The sequence below is a fragment of the Nerophis ophidion genome, linkage group LG12, assembly GCF_033978795.1.
Source record: "Nerophis ophidion isolate RoL-2023_Sa linkage group LG12, RoL_Noph_v1.0, whole genome shotgun sequence".
NCBI classification, from domain to species: domain Eukaryota; kingdom Metazoa; phylum Chordata; class Actinopteri; order Syngnathiformes; family Syngnathidae; genus Nerophis; species Nerophis ophidion.
Genome location: NC_084622.1, coordinates 34,074,423 through 34,094,238, shown reverse-complemented (window position 1 = coordinate 34,094,238; position 19,816 = coordinate 34,074,423). Strand labels below are relative to the sequence as shown.

The window sequence follows — 19,816 nt, the reverse complement described above, 5'->3', positions numbered from 1 at the left end:
ATAGACACGACAGTGTTATGAATCTCATTAACTCCATTGTTTGCTGACTTTTGCTAGTTTCTTTCAGAGGTAAAATGCATAAAAAAAATTTAAACATATGTGTGCTTGTCTTACATTTGACCAACATCTACCATGTATTGATTAACGTGGACTCCGACTTAAACAAGTTCAAAAACTTATTCGGGTGTTACCATTTAGTGGTCAATTGTACGGAATATGTACTGAACTGTGCAATCTACTAATAAAAGTATCAATCAATCAATCAATCTATTGTATGCGTTGCTGTTTGGTTTCTTCCCACGCATGTTGTAATTCCCCCTCCCCCTTGACTCGGGAAAGCAAAGTACACAAACAAGGAAGGCAGGGCAGAGAGTTGCGCAAGCGCATATAGAGCACTCGGGTGGTTCGGTCCTGTCCATTCCTCTCCAAAATGTTGGCCTCAATCCTGCTGCTGCTCTGTGTTTTCTTCATCATTTATAATTTCATGTGCCTTAGGCCCAAGAATTTTCCACCTGGTCCTACAATCGTGCCTGTCCTGGGAAACATACTGAGCCTGAGCTTGGAGAACCCCCTGCAAGACTTTGAAAGGGTATGAAAAACAAAAACTCTTTAGTTTATTCAAAACATGCACTGGATCGTATTAGTTTGTGTGACCTGACAATCTGCAAGGTAAAGCTATGGATTATGACAAAACTAGTAAAACATGTTTTTGTTGGCATGGATTTTCTCACAATAAATCTTCCATGAATTGTGATTAGATAACGACACACAACAATAGTCTGTCCATAGTTGACAACTGTGCCCTTTACTCATATACCTCATTTAGCTAGAAACCAAACTCAATGGCCTTGACCTTGACACACTGTAGGCATGACAATAGGAGCACAAGAGGACACTAATAAGAGAAATGAATAAGTATTATCCTTGTATTTTAATGTCTGCTGTATAATGGCTCATATAGAGTGTTTGTTAATATTCAAAAACACAGACATTTATTGTAATCTTAATAAACAAAGTACATGTTGTGTTCATTCTGTACTATAATAAACAAATTATGTTTTTTTTAATCGTTTAAGCAGACAAGGACTTAAACTCCTGAGTGCACATTTGTTTTGGTCTTTTGTCAGTTACACATTTCGGAGAAAATTAATTACCTTGTTTTGCATGACATAACATGTCTATTGCAGAGGATGCTGGCTCTCAGGAGTATATGCAGCAACTTTGTCGTAATGCAGTAAATTACAGTACCTCCATTAAAGAGGTAATTATTCATTTTGTCCAGTCAATTTATCAATAAATATCAGCAATTGTTGAAAATTAATCAAATTAGGTAAACAGGTATAATATGACATTTATGTATACATTTTTTATTCCGACTTTATTTAGACTATGTTGAGGTGAGTATTAGGCATGCTCCAAAACAAATCGATCCACATCCGAATCGCATTTCCTATTTACTGTATTCCAATTCTAAATAGATTCATATTTTCAAGAATCAGTTTAATTTTTTTTAAATGAATTAATGTTTATTTTCTCCAAGATGTGTAACTCTGACAATTGTGATTATTATCATTTATTTTCAAGATTTTTGTTTCATCTGACATTGCGTGGACAAAGATAAGACCTTCTGGAGGAAATTTCTGGTATCAGATAAAACAAAAATTGAGCTGTTTGGCCACAATACTCAGCAAATTGTTCGGAGGAGAAAAGGTGAGGTCTTTAATCCCAGGACTACAATACCTACAGTCAAGCATGGTGGTGGTAGTGTCGGAGTTATTTGTAGACGAAGCCCAAGAAGCAGAGAAGGAGGGAGGCATTTTGCAGGAAAACATGTTTTAATTAAAACACGAAAACAAAAACCAAACAAAGGGTGCGAACAAAAAGCACGCACGAGGCGGATAACAAACTAAGGGAGCTAACATGGGAGCTAGAAAACAAAAAGGAACTTAGCATGGAAGCTAGCAAGAATCGAGCAGGAAACAGAAGTCGTACATGTAATACAAAAACAAACCTGGAAGCAGGGAACAAAAGGCAGTAAGCTAAAAACCACAATAAAACATAGCTTACCGCAACGCTGCATAGACAAGACAAGATACGACAGGTAGCAACGACAAGAGCGACATGTGGCAACGACAACAATCCAGCAACTGACTGGAGGACAAAAACAGACTCAAATAGAAGCGGGCTGATTGACACAAGGTGTGGCCAGGTGCCAATTAGTCGCAGCTGAGGGGAAAACAGCGCACAGGGGAAAAAACAGGAAACGGACAAAATAAGAGCGCTGACAGGAACTAAAAACAGGAAATACTAAACACACAGAGGAAAACAAGACAAATGCAGAGGAAAAAAACTAACACAAACAAACTGTCAGGGGAAAGCCTGACAGGTAGTATCATGCTCTCGGTCTCTTTTGCTTCCAATGGAACTGGTGCTTTACAGAGAGTAAATGGGACAATGAAAAAGGAGGATTACCTCCAAATTCTTCAGGAAAACCTAAAATCATCAGCCCGGGAGTTGGGTCTTGGGCGCAGTTGGGTGTTCCAACAGGACAATGACCCCACGTCAAAAGTGGTAAAGGAATGGCTAGAATTAAGGTTTTAAAATGGCCTTCTCAAAGTCCTGACTTAAACATGTGGACAATGCTGAAGAAACAAATTCATGTCAGAAAACCAGCACATTTAGCTGAACTGCACTAATTTTGTCAAGAGGAGTGGTCAAAAATTCAACCAGAAGCTTGTGGATGGCTACCAAAATCGCCTTATTGCAGTGAAACTTTCCAAGGGACATGTAACCAAATATTAACATTGCTGAATGTATACTTTTGACCCACCAGATTTGGACACATTTTCAGTAGACCAAAAAACCAAACTTCATGAATGTTTTTTGTGACAAACAGGTATGTGCTCCAATCACTCTATCACAAAAAAATAAGAAATGTAGAAATGATTGGAAACTCAAAACAGCCATGACATTATGTTCTCTACAAGTGTTTGTAAACTTTTGACCACGACCGTATGTCTAATGTCAGCAGCCAAGAGAAGTTTTAGTAACCTAACCTGTTTGGAAAAGGTTTTAATATAATGATACATTAAGAGAATCGGTTTGAATCAGGAATCATGTTGAATAAAGAATTGATTCTGAATGGAATCTTCGGCCCAGGAATTTCGGAATCAAATTGTGAGTTCATGTAAGATTTCCATCCTCAGTGTGTATGGTATTTTAGAAAGTGATATGCTGAATATCCAAATATATCTTGACATTGACACATTTGTAACACATTGTATGTATTTATTAATATTTGTATTGTGTATTTATGGTTATTTTTTTCAGCTGAGGAAGGCATATGGAAATGTTTATAGTTTGTACCTTGGGCGAAAACCAGCTGTTATTGTCAACGGAGTTCATGCTTTGAAAGAGGCTTTGGTGTCTAAGGCTACAGATTTTGCTGGAAGACCCCAAGACCTTTACGTCAACGACACCACAAATAGAAAAGGTAATGAAGTATACAGTCATGTAAAAAAAAATAAGATGCTCCAAGATTAAACTCTTCTACTCTTGAACCGCTGTAAAAACAAATGTATACCCCTAATATTTTACCATAGAGCAACTGGTATTAAATCCTAACATTGGACCCCATAAATCAGACCAGCTTAATATTTCAGGAATCACCATTTAATCCTGTAAAGTTGTTTAGGGGGTCAGCACGGTGAAACAGGGGCATGTGCTTCACAATATGAAGGTCCTGAGTAGTCCTGAGTTCAATCCCGGGCTCGGGAACTTTCTGTGTGGAGTTTGCATCTTTTCCCCGTGACTGCGTGGGTTCGCTCCGGTACTCCGAATCCCTCCCACTTCCAAAAACATGCACCTGGGGATAGATAGGTTGATAGGCAACACTAAATTGGCCCTAGTGTGTGAATGTGAGTGTGAATGTAGAAAATGGATGGATGGTAGGCGTTTAGGGAACAGAAAAACATGGCCATCATTAAGCAAAACCAAAGACTATTTTTCCAGTGATTTTAAAACTACAGTTCTGTACTGTGTATTCTCTATCGTAACTGCAGGAGTGATCCTGGCTGACTATGGCTTAAGTTGGAAGGAACATCGTCGCTTTGCTCTGATGACGTTGAGGGACTTTGGTCTTGGGAAGAACTCAATGGAGGAGAGGATTCTGGGAGAGATTGAGTTTATCATGAAAACACTGGAAACGAGTATTGGTATGACAAGTGTGTTTTTTGCAACATACATACAGTTACTGTAGCTTTCATCAGGAACATAAACTGATACAGTATCTCGCTAATCACCATCACCTCTTATAGTTGACACAAAAAATAGGTTGAAAAAACATTTTTACCAAACACTGTTGATTTGATACAACGTACACTGTAAATTACCCATTTTTTTCCCATGCAAGTGCATTCTGGTTAAATTTGTGTTTTTTGGTGTTTTTTTTAAACAGGCAAAACTTTGAGTCCTCAGCTTATGTTCCATAATGCATCCTCCAACATCATTTGCCAAGTTCTGTTTGGTCGTCGCTACGATTATGATGATGAGTTCATCAAAGTGATTGTTCAATGTTTCACGGAGAATGCCAAGTTGGCAAATGGACCGTGGGCTATGGTGAGTAAAAGTATTTCCATGACCAGGATCAAAACAGCATTACTCTAATAGAGTGATAATAAACTAAGATGTTTTGGAAAAACATTTCTAGAAAACTAAGGACTGGGGGGCCAGACTTCTTTCTTCACTATTAGTCCTACTTTGTATATTCTAGAGGAGTTGTTCTCACACTTGACTTTCCAAGTACCACCATAATGACCAACGTTAAAATACAGGAGCTTAGTAAGCCAATTTTTTTTTCCAACTAGTATATTAAATATTGTGGAGGGGGGCGTGGTCTGCGGGCCTGCCGTGGAGCGGGGTGTGTAAGGACCGGCCTCGAAGCACAGCTGGCAGGTGATTGGATTACCCAGTTTGGGATGATCATCCAATCACCTGCCATGCTTATTAGCAGCAGCCGGACCGAGACACAGTTGTTGGGAGTTGGAGCGAATGGACGCATAGGCACGCAAAACCAAAACAGACTGAAAAGTCGCCGAGCAGAGTGCTGACCTGGTGTGTGACCAAAATTATAGCAGTGTCCAAACCAGACTCCCGGGATTCCAAGAAGGTCTATTACGGTCAGGAGAACCCACTGGAGGGCAACCTCCACAGATATGTTTGGCCACTGTAACATGACACACAGTTTAAGCAGTGATAATGTCTTTTAATATAGGAAAATAAAACACTGTATTTTAATCAAGTGGCTCTTTGACGTACCACTAGATAGAGCCCGCATGCCACAGTTTGAGAATCCCTGAGAACCAGCGTCCTCTAGAGCAGTGGTTCTCAACCTTTTTTCAGTGATGTACCCCCTGTGAACATTTTTTTAATTCAAGTAGCCCCTAATCAGAGCAAAGCATTTTTGGTTGAAAAAAAGAGATAAAGAAGTAAAATACAGCACTATGTCATCAGTTTCTGATTTATTAAATTGTATAACAGTGCAAAATATTGCTTATTTGTAGTGGTCTTTCTTGAACTATTTGGAAAAAAAGATATTAAAATAACTAAAAACTCGTTGAAAACTAAACAAGTGATTCAATTATAAATAAAGATTTCTACAGTGCCCTCTTTGGGGATTGTTAAAGAGATCCATCTGGATTCATAAACTTCCTTCTAAACATTTCTTCACAAAAAAAGAAATCTTTAATATCAATATTTATGGAACATGTCCACAAAAAATCTAGCTGTCAACACTGAATATTGCATTGTTGCATTTCTTTTCACAGTTTATGAACTTATATTCATATTTTGTTACAGTATTATTCAATAAATATATTTATAAAGGATTTTTGAATTGCTGCTATTTTTAGAATATTTAAAAAAAATCTCACGTACCCCTTGGCATACCTTCAAGTACCCCCATTTGAGAACCACTGCTCTAGAGTGGACATTTGATATTGGCCGATATTATAAATGTTATAAACACGATCACTCTGTTATTTTTAAGGAATTTCTGCAAAAACCTAGTCAAAGATCCACTATTAGACAGCACTCTGGTATTTTTAGGAACCTGCTGCAAAAATGTTAGTCTCTTCCAAGTTTTTTAAACTTAACTTGCAGGCCACCAGTTGAATACCCCAAATGATGAAAAAGAAAAGAACCTAAAATTTGAATTGAGGAACACTACTCGTGTAACTAAATAATTTAAGTTAAGAAGTTAGAAGCCACATGGCTTACGATGCAAGGATCTGCCAATGAGATTCCAGTGGTCCAAGTGTCTTTACACAACAGGAGCAATCAAGTGTTTCCAGGAATTTTCTGCAAAAACATTAGTCTCCCGTGTTTTGAATTGAACCGATGAATTAGAGGTACTTCTCAGGGTGAAGGAAAACAACAATGAGTACTTGTATAAGGAGATCAGCAAAAGGACTGTGGTGTCATTCTTGGAACAAATTTGGCCACCAGATGAGTATCCCTGCTCCAATACAATGAAGATTCATATTTTATTTCCCCTGATTTCTATAAATCACACCCCCCATATTTTATGTTCAGTTACTGACGAGAACGGCGCAGAAAAACAGTTGGGTGTGTTTCCACTATGCTTGTTGAATGTCTGGAGAAACAGCAAATAAACCTTTGCCAAACATATCAGTATTTTGCAATTGAGGTTGAAAAGGAAAAGGACCAAGTGGAGTTTCATTACTGTAGTTGATCCTCAAGTATGGCAAGTTCAATATGCTAACATTAACCCTCGGACTAGGTTAATGGGACGGTGTGCCAGCAACCTGAGGGTTCCTGGTTTGATCCCCAGCTTCTACCAACCAAGCCACGTCCGTTGTGTCCTTGAGCAAAACACTTCACCCTTGCTCCTGATGGGTCATGGTTAGCGCCTTGCATGGCAGATCCCGCCATCAGTGTGTGAATGGGTGAATGGGGAAATAGTGTCTAAGCGCTTTGAGTACCTTCAAAGTATCCATCCATCCATCCATCATCTTCCGCTTATCCGAGGTCGGGTCGCGGGGGCAACAGCCTAAGCAGGGAAACCCAGACTTCCCTCTCCCCAGCCACTTCGTCTAGCTCTTCCCGGGGGATCCCGAGGCGTTCCCAGGCCAGCCGGGAGACATAGTCTTCCCAACGTGTCCTGGGTCTTCCCCATGGCCTCCTACCGGTTGGACGTGCCCTAAACACCTCCCTAGGGAGGCGTTCGGGTGGCATCCTGACCAGATGCCCGAACCACCTCATCTGGCTCCTTTCGATGTGAAGGAGCAGCGGCTTTACTTTGAGTTCCTCCCGGATGGCAGAGCTTGTCACCCTATCTCTAAGGGAGAGCTCCGCCACACGGCGGAGGAAACTCATTTCGGCCGCTTGTACCCGTGATCTTATCCTTTCGGTCATGACCCAAAGCTCATGACCGAAAGGCAAAACTCTCAATTTACCGGTCGATCTACGTTCCCATCCTCACCGACATGGTGAGGATGGGAACGTAGATCGACCGGTAAATTGAGAGTTTTGCCTTCCGGCTCAGCTCCTTCTTCACCACAACGGATCGGCACAACGTCCGCATTACTGAAGATGCCGCACCGATCCGCCTGTCGATCTCACGATCCACTCTTCCCCCACTCGTGAACAAGACTCCTAGGTACTTGAACTCCTCCACTTGGGGCAGGGTCTCCTCCCCAACCCGGAGATGGCACTCCACCCTTTTCCGGGCGAGAACCATGGACTCGGACTTGGAGGTGCTGATTCTCATTCCGGTCGCTTCACACTCGGCTGCGAACCGATCCAGCGAGAGCTGAAGATCCCGGTCAGATGAAGCCATCAGGACCACATCATCTGCAAAAAGCAGAGACCTAATCCTGCGGTTACCAAACCGGAACCCCTCAACGCCTTGACTGCGCCTAGAAATTCTGTCCACAAAAGTTATGAACAGAATCGGTGACAAAGGACAGCCTTGGCGGAGTCCAACCCTCACTGGAAATGTGTGCGACTTACTGCCGGCAATGCGGACCAAGCTCTGGCACTGATCGTACAAAGTAGAAAAGCGCTATACAAGTATAACCCGTTTACCATAGTCTAGTCCAGGGTGTACCCCGCCTTCCACCCGATTGTAGCTGAGATAGGCTCCAGCACCCCCCCGCGACCCTGAAAAGAATAAGCGGTAGAAATGGATGGATGGATAGTCTGCAGTGTGGCAATTTAATCAGTGTAAAAGTTACATCTGTCGCCTGTAATTGAAATGATCTGTTTGTTTGTTGCATCTACAAAGCGCCAATTCTGATTAATATCACTGTTAATATTTAGCTGATGCAATTGTTTCAATGGATTGTAGATTGAAGTTTGAAGGCGTGTTTAGTCACAGTACACATAATTTTGTTTTCTGTGTTAATACAGCTCTATGACTCCTTTCCAATGATTCGTAGTCTGCCACTGCCCTTCATGAAGGCCTTTGAGAATGTCAAGGTAAGTTATATGGCTTCGTGGTTACACTTCAGCTGATACTTGATAAGGATAACGTGGTTGAGATAATGGAGGGATATAGTAGAGTGACAAGTGCCTATATTGAAACAGAATTGTCCACATTTGAGCCTAAAAAGCGTTTAAAAAAATAATAATCAATCTGCATATGTTTTATGAACAAAACTTTACAGCAAAGAGTATTAGACAAAAGGTAAAAAAATGCCAAATGTGACTCACCAAATAATTTTATGTGGCCTGCAAAATGCACTTAATTTGTCTTCTGAAATGTTTTTGTTCTTTAGATATTGACAGAAAAAATGTACTGTGTGCAATTTCATATCTTCTAAACTTCAATATTATCTGCTCATGCAACCCATTTATTTCAGGCATTTTGGGGGGTGTTATCAAAAATGCTGCTTGCCACCCTGATTTATGATTTCAAAAGAGGTTGTCCTTGAAGTCTGTACGTAAAAAAAAAAAATAATCAAATGCATAGGCAATAGTGTAATGAGGCTATTGAATGTTTACAAAATTCAATTTGGTTTTCTTCTTTGTAAGTGTGTCCCGACGCCTAAGACTGACTTGTTACTCATATCTCAAAATATCAAACAATCAAAAGTGAAGCTTTTATAATTGATTTAATTTCAGAAACTACATTACAAAATAAAAAAAAATCACTCTAAAGACCTCATCCAGTATTACATTAATTGAAAATGTATAAAACAACAATTGAAATCTAAAAACATAAAAAATCCATACATAATTAAACACCATCCATCCATCCATCCATCATCTTCCGCTTATCCGAGGTCGGGTCGCGGGGGCAGCAGCCTAAGCAGGGAAGCCCAGACTTCCCTATCTCCAGCCACTTCGTCTAGCTCTTCCCGGGGGATCCCGAGGCGTTCCCAGGCCAGCCGGGAGACATAGTCTTCCCAACGTGTCCTGGGTCTTCCTCGTGGCCTCCTACCAGCTGGACGTGCCCTAAACACCTCCCTAGGGAGGCATTCGGGTGGCATCCTGACCAGATGCCCGAACCACCTCATCTGGCTCCTCTCGATGTGAAGGAGCAGCGGCTTTACTTTGAGTTCCTCCCGGATGGCATAATTAAACACAAAAAATATTAATCTATCTTGGCAGACCGTGCTGTTGCCACCCTTTTATTTTCAAAACCTGGCTTGAATTGCTATAATAAAATGTTTGAAGGGTATGTCTTTATCACAATGGCATGTGTGATTGGGAATATTGCTACAAAACAAGCACTTGGACATGTGTAGTAATATGAATGCATAAATAATAAAAACTGCTGCCTACCAGCTCTGCTCCCTTCTCCTTCGTTGGGGTGGGGAGGCACTGATGAGAGCTAGCTGTCCAAAGTCGGGACCCAGGGTGGACCACCCATCTGTGCATCAGTTGGGGACATCTCTGCGCTGCTGACCTGTCTCCACTCAAGATGGTCTCCTGCTGGCCCCACTATGGACTGGACTCTCACTATTATGTTAGATCCACTATAGACTGGACTCTCACAATATTATGCTATATCTACTCGATGTCCATTGCACCGGTCGCCCAGGCGGGGACATCCCCACATCTGCGATCCCCTCCAATGTTTCTCATTGTTATCCCATTGGGTTGAGTTTTTTCTTGCCCCGATGTGAGATCTGAGCAGAGGATGTCATTGTGGCTTGTGCAGCCCTTTTAGACAGTCATGATTTAGGGCTATATCAATCAATCAATCAATGTTTATTTATATAGCCCCAAATCACAAATGTCTCAAAGGACTGCACAAATCATTACGACTACAACATCCTCGGAAGAACCCACAAAAGGGCAAGGAAAACTCACACCCAGTGGGCAGAGAGAATTCACATCCAGTGGGACGCCAGTGACAATGCTGACTATGAGAAACCTTGGAGAGGACCTCAGATGTGGGCAACCCCCCCCCTCTAGGGGACCGAAAGCAATGGATGTCGAGCGGGTCTAACATGATACTGTGAAAGTTCAATCCATAGTGGCTCCAACACAGCCACGGGAGTTCAGTTCAAGCGGATCCAAGACAGCAGCGAGAGTCCCGTCCACAGGAAACCATCTCAAGCGGATCAGCAGCGTAGAGATGTCCCCAACCGATACAGACGAGCGGTCCATCCTGGGTCTCGACTCTGGACAGCCAGTACTTCATCCATGGTCATCGGACCGGACCCCCTCCACAAGGGAGGGGGGGACATAGGAGAAAGAAAAGAAGCGGCAGATCAACTGGTCTAAAAAGGAGGTCTATTTAAAGGCTAGAGTATACAGATGAGTTTTAAGGTGAGACTTAAATGATCAATCAATCAATGTTTATTTATATAGCCCTAAATCACGAGTGTCTCAAAGGGCTGCACAAGCCACAACGACATCCTCGGTTCAAATCCCACATCAGGGCAAGGAAAAACTCAACCCAATGGGACAATGAGAAACCTTGAAGAGGATCGCAGATGTGGGGACCCCCCCCCCCCCCCCCTTGGGCGACCGGTGCAATGAACGTGGAGTGGATCTAGCATAATATTGTGAAAGTCCAGTCCATAGTGGATCTAACATAATAGTGAGAGTCCAGTCCATAATGGGGCCAGCAGGAGACCCTCCCAAGCGGAGACAGGTCAGCAGTGAAAAGAGGTCCCCAACCGATGCACAGACGAGCAGTCCAGCCCGGGTTCCAACTTTGGACAGCCAGGGCTTCATCTGTCGCCACCGAACTGAGTAAACATTGATTGATTGATTGATTGACCAGCTAAAATCAAGAAAACATTTTAATGTGTTTTTCCCTGCTGGCTTTACTGTCAAATATTGGTCTTAGCTGAGATTAAGAAAAAAGTTTGTATCAACTTTCTCTTATGTTTTTAGACTTGCCAAAAAATTGCAAGGCGCGTGTTGGCTGAGCACAAGAGTACCAAAGTTACAGGACAACCACGAGACTTCATGGACTGCTATCTGGATGAACTGGAAAAGGTCACCAAATACTAAAAAGATAAATTACACTACTTTTTTAAATATGTTTTTTTTTTATGTACTGTATGAATTTGAATCAAATACTCTATCATTCCAGTACTTCACTACTAAGTTACAACTCCCAATGGAATTTTGTTGAGTATTTTATGGATTTTATTGAATCCCTTTTTTTTTTTTTTAAACTTCTCTTTTTAGGGAGCTGATGAAAAGTCCTCATTTTCAGAGGATCAGCTCCTCATGTACGCTCTGGACCTTCACTTTGCCGGGACAGATACCACATCTAACACCCTTCTGACTGGATTCCTCTATCTTACGACCCACCCACACATACAAGGTGACCCCACTCATAATTAAGCCTTATTTTAATTTGGCTATGTAGTATTTCTGTACGGTATCCCACCGTCTAACACACTGAAATTACTGTACATGTTGGAGTCACTGATGGTTTTTAGGTTGAATCGCATTATGTGTGTGCTGGCAGCGAGGCTTCAATCCCCACTAATTTACAGTGCAAGTGTGAATTGTTCTTTGAGTAGTCTGCATTTTCCCCCAAAGTCACTTAGACTTTGGGCATTTTCCCCCATTTTACATGCCCTTTCAGTTTCAGTTGGTGCACAGGTATATCAACAATGAATTGAGGGTGGGTTCTAATGCAGAGAACGAAGGCAATGTCCATCTCAGTTTTGTGTTCTCAGTAAATTCGGACTTATTCTGTTACGGTCAGAAGTTTATGTATGCTCACCACAGGCAATTTTACATGGCGATTTCATAATTTCCTAATTTGATGATAAAAACTACAACTAAGATGCACGTGACAATCAAACCGCTGGTGTGTAGAAATACAATACTTACAGTATAAATACTTGGTTGGGCGCAACATAAGAGGAAACTGGTACGTTCAACTTAATGGCAAAGACCAACAATCAATCAATCAATCAATCAATGTTTATTTATATAGCCCCAAATCACAAATGTCTCAAAGGACTGCACAAATCATTACGACTACAACATCCTCGGAAAAACCCACAAAAGGGCAAGGAAAACTCACACCCAGTGGGCAGGGAGAATTCACATCCAGTGGGACGCCAGTGACAATGCTGACTATGAGAAACCTTGGAGAGGACCTCAGATGTGGGCAACCCCCCCTCTCTAGGGGACCGAAAGCAATGGATGTCGAGCGGGTCTAACATGATACTGTAAAAGTTCAATCCATAGTGGCTCCAACACAGCCGCGAGAGTTCAGTTCAAGCGGATCCAAGACCGCAGCGAGAGTCCCGTCCACAGGAAACCATCTCAAGCGGATCAGTAGCGTAGAGACGTCCCCAACCGATACAGGCGAGCGGTCCATCCTGGGTCCCGACGAGCGGTCCATCCTGGGTCTCGACTCTGGACAGCCAGTACTTCATCCATGGTCATCGGACCGGACCCCCTCCACAAGGGAGGGGGGGGACATAGGAATAGTCTACAACACACAGTAGTCTATGCACTACTGCCATCTAACGTCTTGGAATTGCAACTGCATGCAAAGTCTACTATGTAATATTTGAAAAGGGCGACTCTATAGTCAAAAGTATAACAACACTACACAATATAAGACAGTAGCAAGGCTTGTTCTTGGATTCTGATGGATCACAAGAAGGTGGCCCACTCCAGGCAGCGTTTACACTTTTTAATGTATTTTCGTTACACTCAAATATGTTTTCGTTATGTTCAAATATCTTTTCGTTACACTCAAATGTCTCTTGGACTTTTCAGCCCATACTTGCAATCATCAGTCCTTTTCGTGTTTGTCCACGCAACCTGCGTTCCTCCCGCTTCTGCCTCGTGTTTGCGTCTCTTCCGCGTTCCTCTCCCCCACCAAGGTCTCCCGCGCTGCTAATAAAGGAACAGGTGATTAGATAACTCGTTCCAGCTGAGATTATCCACTCACCTGTCAGCTGCTTCATGACCGATCTCTGCACACACCCTGCCCGCAGGGAACGCGCGGACCACGCCCCCTGCCACAAAGACATTGACAGCACAGTTATAATAACGAGCTCTTTTCTAAATGTTACATTAAAAAAATTGATTTTATCATCAAAAAATTAACAGTTATGAACACGCACGCCTCTTACCAACATCTATTAAAACCCATTCCTTGTCGGGACCACACTTGGTTTCAAAGGCTATACACCCTTTGGTACTTAGCTCTTTCCTTAACCTTAAACGAGTCATTTTATGATTATTTTTTTCTACATTTAAAATACTTCTCTCTGATCTACATAACATGTAATAATGGTTCTTTTGTGAAAATTGTACATATATTATGTTTATTGAAAATCTTCAAGCCACTTTCTGACTGTCTCTTCAGAATGCGTCGTTTTGTGGATGGTCTTATTCACGTGCCTCCACTTCGACTGCGTCTTCTCCTTGTAGGCCTTTTTTAGCGCTTCCATATCAAGTCTACTGACAGATATAATATACGCTACTTTTTATGAGAAATGGCAACAGCTGAGGATGCCTCCGTCTTGCCTTCATGGTTTGATTTCATATTTTTCGGGACCTATGTAGATCCCAAATACACAAAAACAGGTAGCACTAGGTAAGGAAAGTTGGTTTTGCATAAAATGTCCCATATATAAGATAATTAAGACACCACATGCTGGACATGAACGCGCAAAAATGGGAAACGGGCTAAAACAAGGCGTAAGGCGGAGAATAACGAATCAGCCTGATAAAATGTCGGAAATTTTAATCAACAACTTTTTATGTATGAACATAATTTTGCAGAAAATATCAGTGCAACCTCTCAAGGCGAGCAAAATAGTCAGTGCCTCCAGTGTTTCAGACTCAGAATCAGAAATACTTTAGGGGGCTTTTTTGTGATTAGTAAAACGTCTACTTGTGTTGTGTGGTCCTCTGTTGTCCTGTGTTTTTAAAATTTAGATTTCTGTTTATTGTTTTAATGGGTTTTACCCTTTGAAATAATTTTTCATCATATTTATTTTTTAATATTGTTTTTATATTGGTTTTAAAACACCATCAAAGTTTTCCTAATTTTCTGCTGTCGTCCACTCTGTGTATGATTTGAGCTTGAACATTTATTTATGTTCCGACGCATTTACACCCTCGAGCTTTTGTGAACTGTTCAGATAACTTGTGATGGTAAATGAGTGACAATTAGAGATGATCATCGCACTTTATTATCTCTTTCATGTAAATGTTGCCTCTGTGCTAGGTCAGCATTGCAAATGAAAATAAAATGTTTGATAGCGTGCATAAGTCAAGCTTGACTGAAGTAAATGTTTATCTGCTATTTACCCAGAAGGCTTAGCGCTGTGAACAGGAACAGAAAGTAAATCTGACCTCACGCAGGTGAACGACAATTGTTCTGTTCGAGCAATAAAGAGTTGATATTTTGTTATAGGTTGCTGTTTTGTCTACTGTAGAACCAAACGTAAGTTTTGGTGAGAGAGTTGATGTGCGCGTTTGAACCCCGCTCAGAGACAAATTTGTTTTGTCTAGTTGAGGTTTACTGTCCGCTGAAGTTGCAGGCATTGGACAAAGTGAGGAGGCCACACCTAATTTGCGGGTATTGGTTAAATTTGCGTGAAATGGTGCAGTCGCAACATTGCGAAATTCTGTCGGGACTGACTAATTATAATAATGGAAGATGCTTGTATTGTTCACATATCAAGTTCCTTATCACCCTAACGCTCTTCTTTTTCCTGCTCTTTTTGTCAGAACATTGCCAACAGGAAATAGATCAGGTGTTAGAAGGGAAGGATCAAGTGTCTTTTGATGACAGACATAACATGCCATACATGCAGGTAAATTATAATAACAATAACACAATACTGGTTATAACAAGGGCAGCATGGTGGAAGAGGGGTTAGTGCGTCTGCCTCAAAATACGAAGGTCCTGAGTAGTCCTGGGTTCAATCCCAGGCTCGGGATCTGTCTGTGTGGAGTTTGCATGTTCTCCCCGTGACTGCGTGGGTTCCCTCCGGGTACTCCAGCTTCCTCCCACTTCCAAAGACATGCACCTGGGGATAGGTTGATTGGCAACACTAAATTGGCCCTAGTGTGTGAATGTGAGTGTGAATGTTGTCTGTTTATCTGTGTTGGCCCTGCGATGAGGTGGCGACTTGTCCAGGGTGTAGACCGCCTTCCGCCTGATTGTAGCTGATATAGGCATCAGCGCCCCCTGCGACCCCAAAGGGAATAAGCAGTAGAAAATGGATGGATGGATGGTTATAACAAGGCTTGAGATCATTTCCAATTTTCGGAACAGGTTAAGTGTATAAAGACTTAAAATAGTAGTTGTTAGGATACTTCCAGGTTTCTAAGTAAAAGTAATTTTTCTGTAAGATGTACATTTTGACATTTAATTAAATGAATTGTTCTATTTTCAGGCTGTAATCCATGAAGTGCAGAGAATAGCCAACACTGTGCCACTTAGTGTCTTTCACTGTACAACAAAAAACACAGAGCTAATGGGATATTCCATTCCTAAGGTAAGCCTGAAACTGTCACCACTGTTTGGCCAAAAGGGCACTAGTAAAGCTTTTTCTCCAAAATAATTTGCCTGGATTCCACTTGGAAGGCAAGAAGCTGGTGACAGCCACTGAAATGATTGTTCTTGACTCTAATCTTTTGCGTTTGGTGAATATAAACTCACCTAAAGTGGAACTGCACTTTTTTTGGAATGTTGCTTATCATTCACAATCATTATAAAAGACATGACAACAGATGGATTTTTTTCTTTTTTCTTATGCATTATAACTTCTAAATATACATAAGTCAAAGTCTGCTTTCAGTGCAGCCAATGGGAGCTCCACTATTCCGCCCTTACAATCCAATAAAACACCATTGAAAAAGCGCCAACAATGCTCCATTTACATTTCGTGACTTGAATACTAACCAAGTACTAGGCATATTGTTATTTTAAGCGCTAACGCAGCCAACTATTCAAACTATCCCTATGTTTACATCATCGAGTAGTCTGCTGCTTTCTTGCTTCCTTGTTCCCTAGAAGTTTAAATATAGATCATAAATCAGGCATCTCACCTGGACGGAAGAAGTCTGAGTAGGTATTCCGACAAGATGGTACACTTTAACAACCATTTAGGGCCTGAAAATGGGGAGAACGACACGAAAAGACGCCTGGTCCCCCCCCCCCCCCCTTGCCCTCCCCACCCCGTTTCTTTGTGAGGATTATGAGTCATTCTTCATCTAAACAGCATAATATGAACATCCTTGCAATCAGCGTCCTAATGACAGCAGTTTTTGCACAATATGTGATGTTTTATCACGTTTTTTGGCGCTCATTTAGTCTGCAGTGAGTAATAATTTGTGATGGAGAAAAAAACAAAACAAACGTGATGTTGTTTTTTATATTAATGTGTCATGTATGCTTAAATTGATAGAAATGCATAAAAAATAAATGTTATGATTAAATGTTATGTAATTTTATGACATTACATACAGGACTGTCTCAGAAAATTTGAATATTGTGATAAAGTCCTTTATTTTCTGTAATGCAACTAAAAACATCCACATGTCATATTTCTGTATTCATTACACATCAACTGAAACATTGCAAGCCTTTTATTATTTTAACATTGCTGATTATGGCATACAGCTTAAGAAAACTCAAAAATCCTATTAAAAAAATTAGAAAATATCCTCAGACCAAGTAAAAAAAAAAAGATTTATAAAAGCAAAACAAAATCAAACATTTGAAAATATCCACTAATGCACTCAGTAATTGGTTGGGAATCCTTTTGCACGGATTACTGCATCAATGCGGCGTGGCATGGAGGGAATAAGCCTGTGGCATTGCTGAGGTTTTATGGAGGCCCAGGATGCTTCAATAGCGGCCTTTAGCTAATTGGCATTTTTTGGGTCGTGAGGCAGTAATCCATGCAAAAGGATTCCCAACCAAGTACTGAGTGCATTAATTGACATTCTAAAATGTTTGATTTTGTTTTGCTGTAATATTTTTTTTTTTTACTTGGTCTGAGGAAATATTCAAATTTATTGAGGTAGGATTTTTGAGTTTTCTTAAAGGCCTACTGAAATTAGATTTTCTTATTTAAACGGGGATTACAGGTCCATTCTATGTGTCATACTTGATAATTTCGCGATGTTGCCATATTTTTGCTGAAATGATTTAGTAGAGAACATCGACGATAAAGTTTGCAACTGTTGGTGCTGATAAAAAAGCCTTGCCTTTACCGGAAGTAGCAGACGATGACGTCACAAGGGTGAGGGCTCCTCATGTCCTCACATTGTTTTTAATGGGAGCCTCCAGCAGCAAGAGCTGGAGGCTCGACGAAAATTTCCCCATTAATTTGAGCGAGGATGAAAGATTTGTGGATGATGATATTGATAGCAAAGGACTATAAAAAAATAAAATAAAAATAAATAAAGTTTAAAAAAAAAGGCAATTGCATTGGGACGAATTCAGATGTTTTTAGACACATTTACTTGGATAATTCTGGGAAATCCCTTTTCTTTCTATTGGGTAGCCAGTGTTTTAGTGAGATTAAAAAGTACCTGATAGTCGGAAGGGTGTGTCCACGGGTGTCCTGAGGCCAGTGTCTGAGGGAAGTCGACCGCAGATACAAGGACGGCGCAAATTCCACAGATCCCCGGTAAGAGGCGACTTTTTAACACAATTTTCTCACCGAAACCTGCCGGTTGACAAGTGGTCGGGATCCATGTTCGCTTGACCGCTCTGATCCATAGTGAAGCTTCACCTCCGGGAATTTTAAACAAGGAATCACCGTGTGTGTGTGTGTGTGTGTGTGTGTGTGTGTGTGTGTGTGTGTGTGGCTAAAGGCTAATGCTTCCCAACTCCATCTTTCTACCTTGACTTCTCCATTATTAACTGAACAAATTGCAAAAGATTCAGCAACACAGATGTCCAGAATACTGTTTAATTGCGCGATGAAAAGAGACGACTTTTAGCCGCAAATGGTGCTGCGCTAATATTTCCTGACAGTCCGTGACGTCACGCACACGCATCATCATTCCGCGACGTTTTCAACGAGAAACTCAACGGGAAATTTAAAATTGTAATTTAATCAACTAAACCGGCCGTATTGGCATGTGTTGCAATGTTAAGATTTCATCATTGATATATAAACTATCAGACTGCGTGGTGGGTAGTAGTGGGTTTCAGTAGGCCTTTAAGCTGTATGCCATATTCAGCAATATTAAAAATAATAAGAGGCTTGCAATATTTCAGTTGATGTGTAATGAACCCAGAATGTGTGACATTTTCATGTTTTTAGCTGCATTACAGAAAATAAAGGACTTTATCACAATATTCAAATTTTGTGAGACAGTCCTGCATATACTTACATAATGTATATTTTTTAAAGCTTTTTTTGCACGGCTCCCATAGTCTCCACTGTAAGAGGACTTTTGATTGCATTTACTTAATGTTTAGAATGAAAAAATAATAATAAAAAGTAAAAACACCCATCGTCATGTCTTTCATAATGATTGTGAATGATGGGTAAAATTCCAAAAAAAGTGCGGTTCCCCTTTAAGCCTCAAATGTTTCATGTAGTATTCTTGGCATGGTTTGGTTTCTTAGGGAACAATGATCATCCCAAACCTGTCATCAGTGCTGCACGAGGAAGGCCAGTGGAAAAGTCCTCATCAATTCAACCCTGAGAACTTCCTCAATGGCCAGGGGGAGTTTGTAAAACCCGAAGCTTTCATGCCTTTTTCTGCAGGTACTTGTACGAATGTTTGAAAATACATTTAGGTGAACTTGCTGTGAACGACTTTTCTCCTACTTGTGCGTCAGGTCCTCGCATGTGTCTCGGTGAAGGTCTGGCTCGCATGGAGCTATTCCTCATCATGGTGACTCTCCTGAGGAAGTTCAAGTTCATGTGGCCTGAAGATGCCGGAGAACCAGACTTCACTCCTGTCTATGGAGTCACTCTTACTCCTAAGCCTTATCACATGAAGATCACACTCAGGGCTTAGTAGTGCAGCTGCCTGTAATCCTTCCTCCCACCTATCCATCAAACCATCCATCCATCCACCCTTCTAACCATCCATCCATGCAAGCCTCCGTCTTACAAGCGCCCATCCATCCATGCAAGCAAACATAAATAAATAAATGATAAATGGGTTGTACTTGTATAGCGCTTTTCTACCTTCAAGGTACTCAAAACGCTTTGACACTACTTCCACATTTACCCATTCACACACACATTCACACACTGATGGAAGGAGCTGCCATGCAAGGCTCTAACTAGCACCTATCAGGAGCAAGGGTGAAGTGTCTTGCTCAGGACACAACGGACGTGACGAGGTTGGTACTAGGTGGGGATTG

General features: G+C 41.2%; 1 protein-coding gene across 1 annotated transcript; it reads left to right on the top strand.

Annotated features, from left to right (window-relative positions):
• The first annotated feature begins 378 nt into the window (after window positions 1-378).
• LOC133563344 (cytochrome P450 2F2-like) lies at window positions 379-19,613 on the top strand. The gene is made up of 11 exons (XM_061917433.1): window positions 379-589; window positions 3,331-3,493; window positions 4,062-4,214; window positions 4,457-4,617; window positions 8,431-8,499; window positions 11,374-11,478; window positions 11,674-11,812; window positions 15,202-15,287; window positions 15,873-15,974; window positions 19,067-19,208; window positions 19,283-19,613. Exons 1-11 carry the CDS (start codon window positions 431-433, stop codon window positions 19,462-19,464), a joined length of 1,461 nt encoding a protein of 486 aa, XP_061773417.1. The 5' UTR covers window positions 379-430; the 3' UTR covers window positions 19,465-19,613.
• Window positions 19,614-19,816: the final 203 nt, after the last annotated feature.

What these genes read in the sequence shown, in the direction of transcription:
- LOC133563344 (XM_061917433.1), top strand. Translation starts at nt 431, where the DNA reads ATGTTGGCCTCAATCCTGCTGCTGCTCTGTGTTTTCTTCATCATTTAT. An exon ending in CAAATGGACCGTGGGCTATG is followed by an intron (nt 4,618 to 8,430) that starts GTGAGTAAAAGT and finishes GTGTTAATACAG; the next exon opens with CTCTATGACTCCTTTCCAAT. An exon ending in GACCCACCCACACATACAAG is followed by an intron (nt 11,813 to 15,201) that starts GTGACCCCACTC and finishes TCTTTTTGTCAG; the next exon opens with AACATTGCCAACAGGAAATA.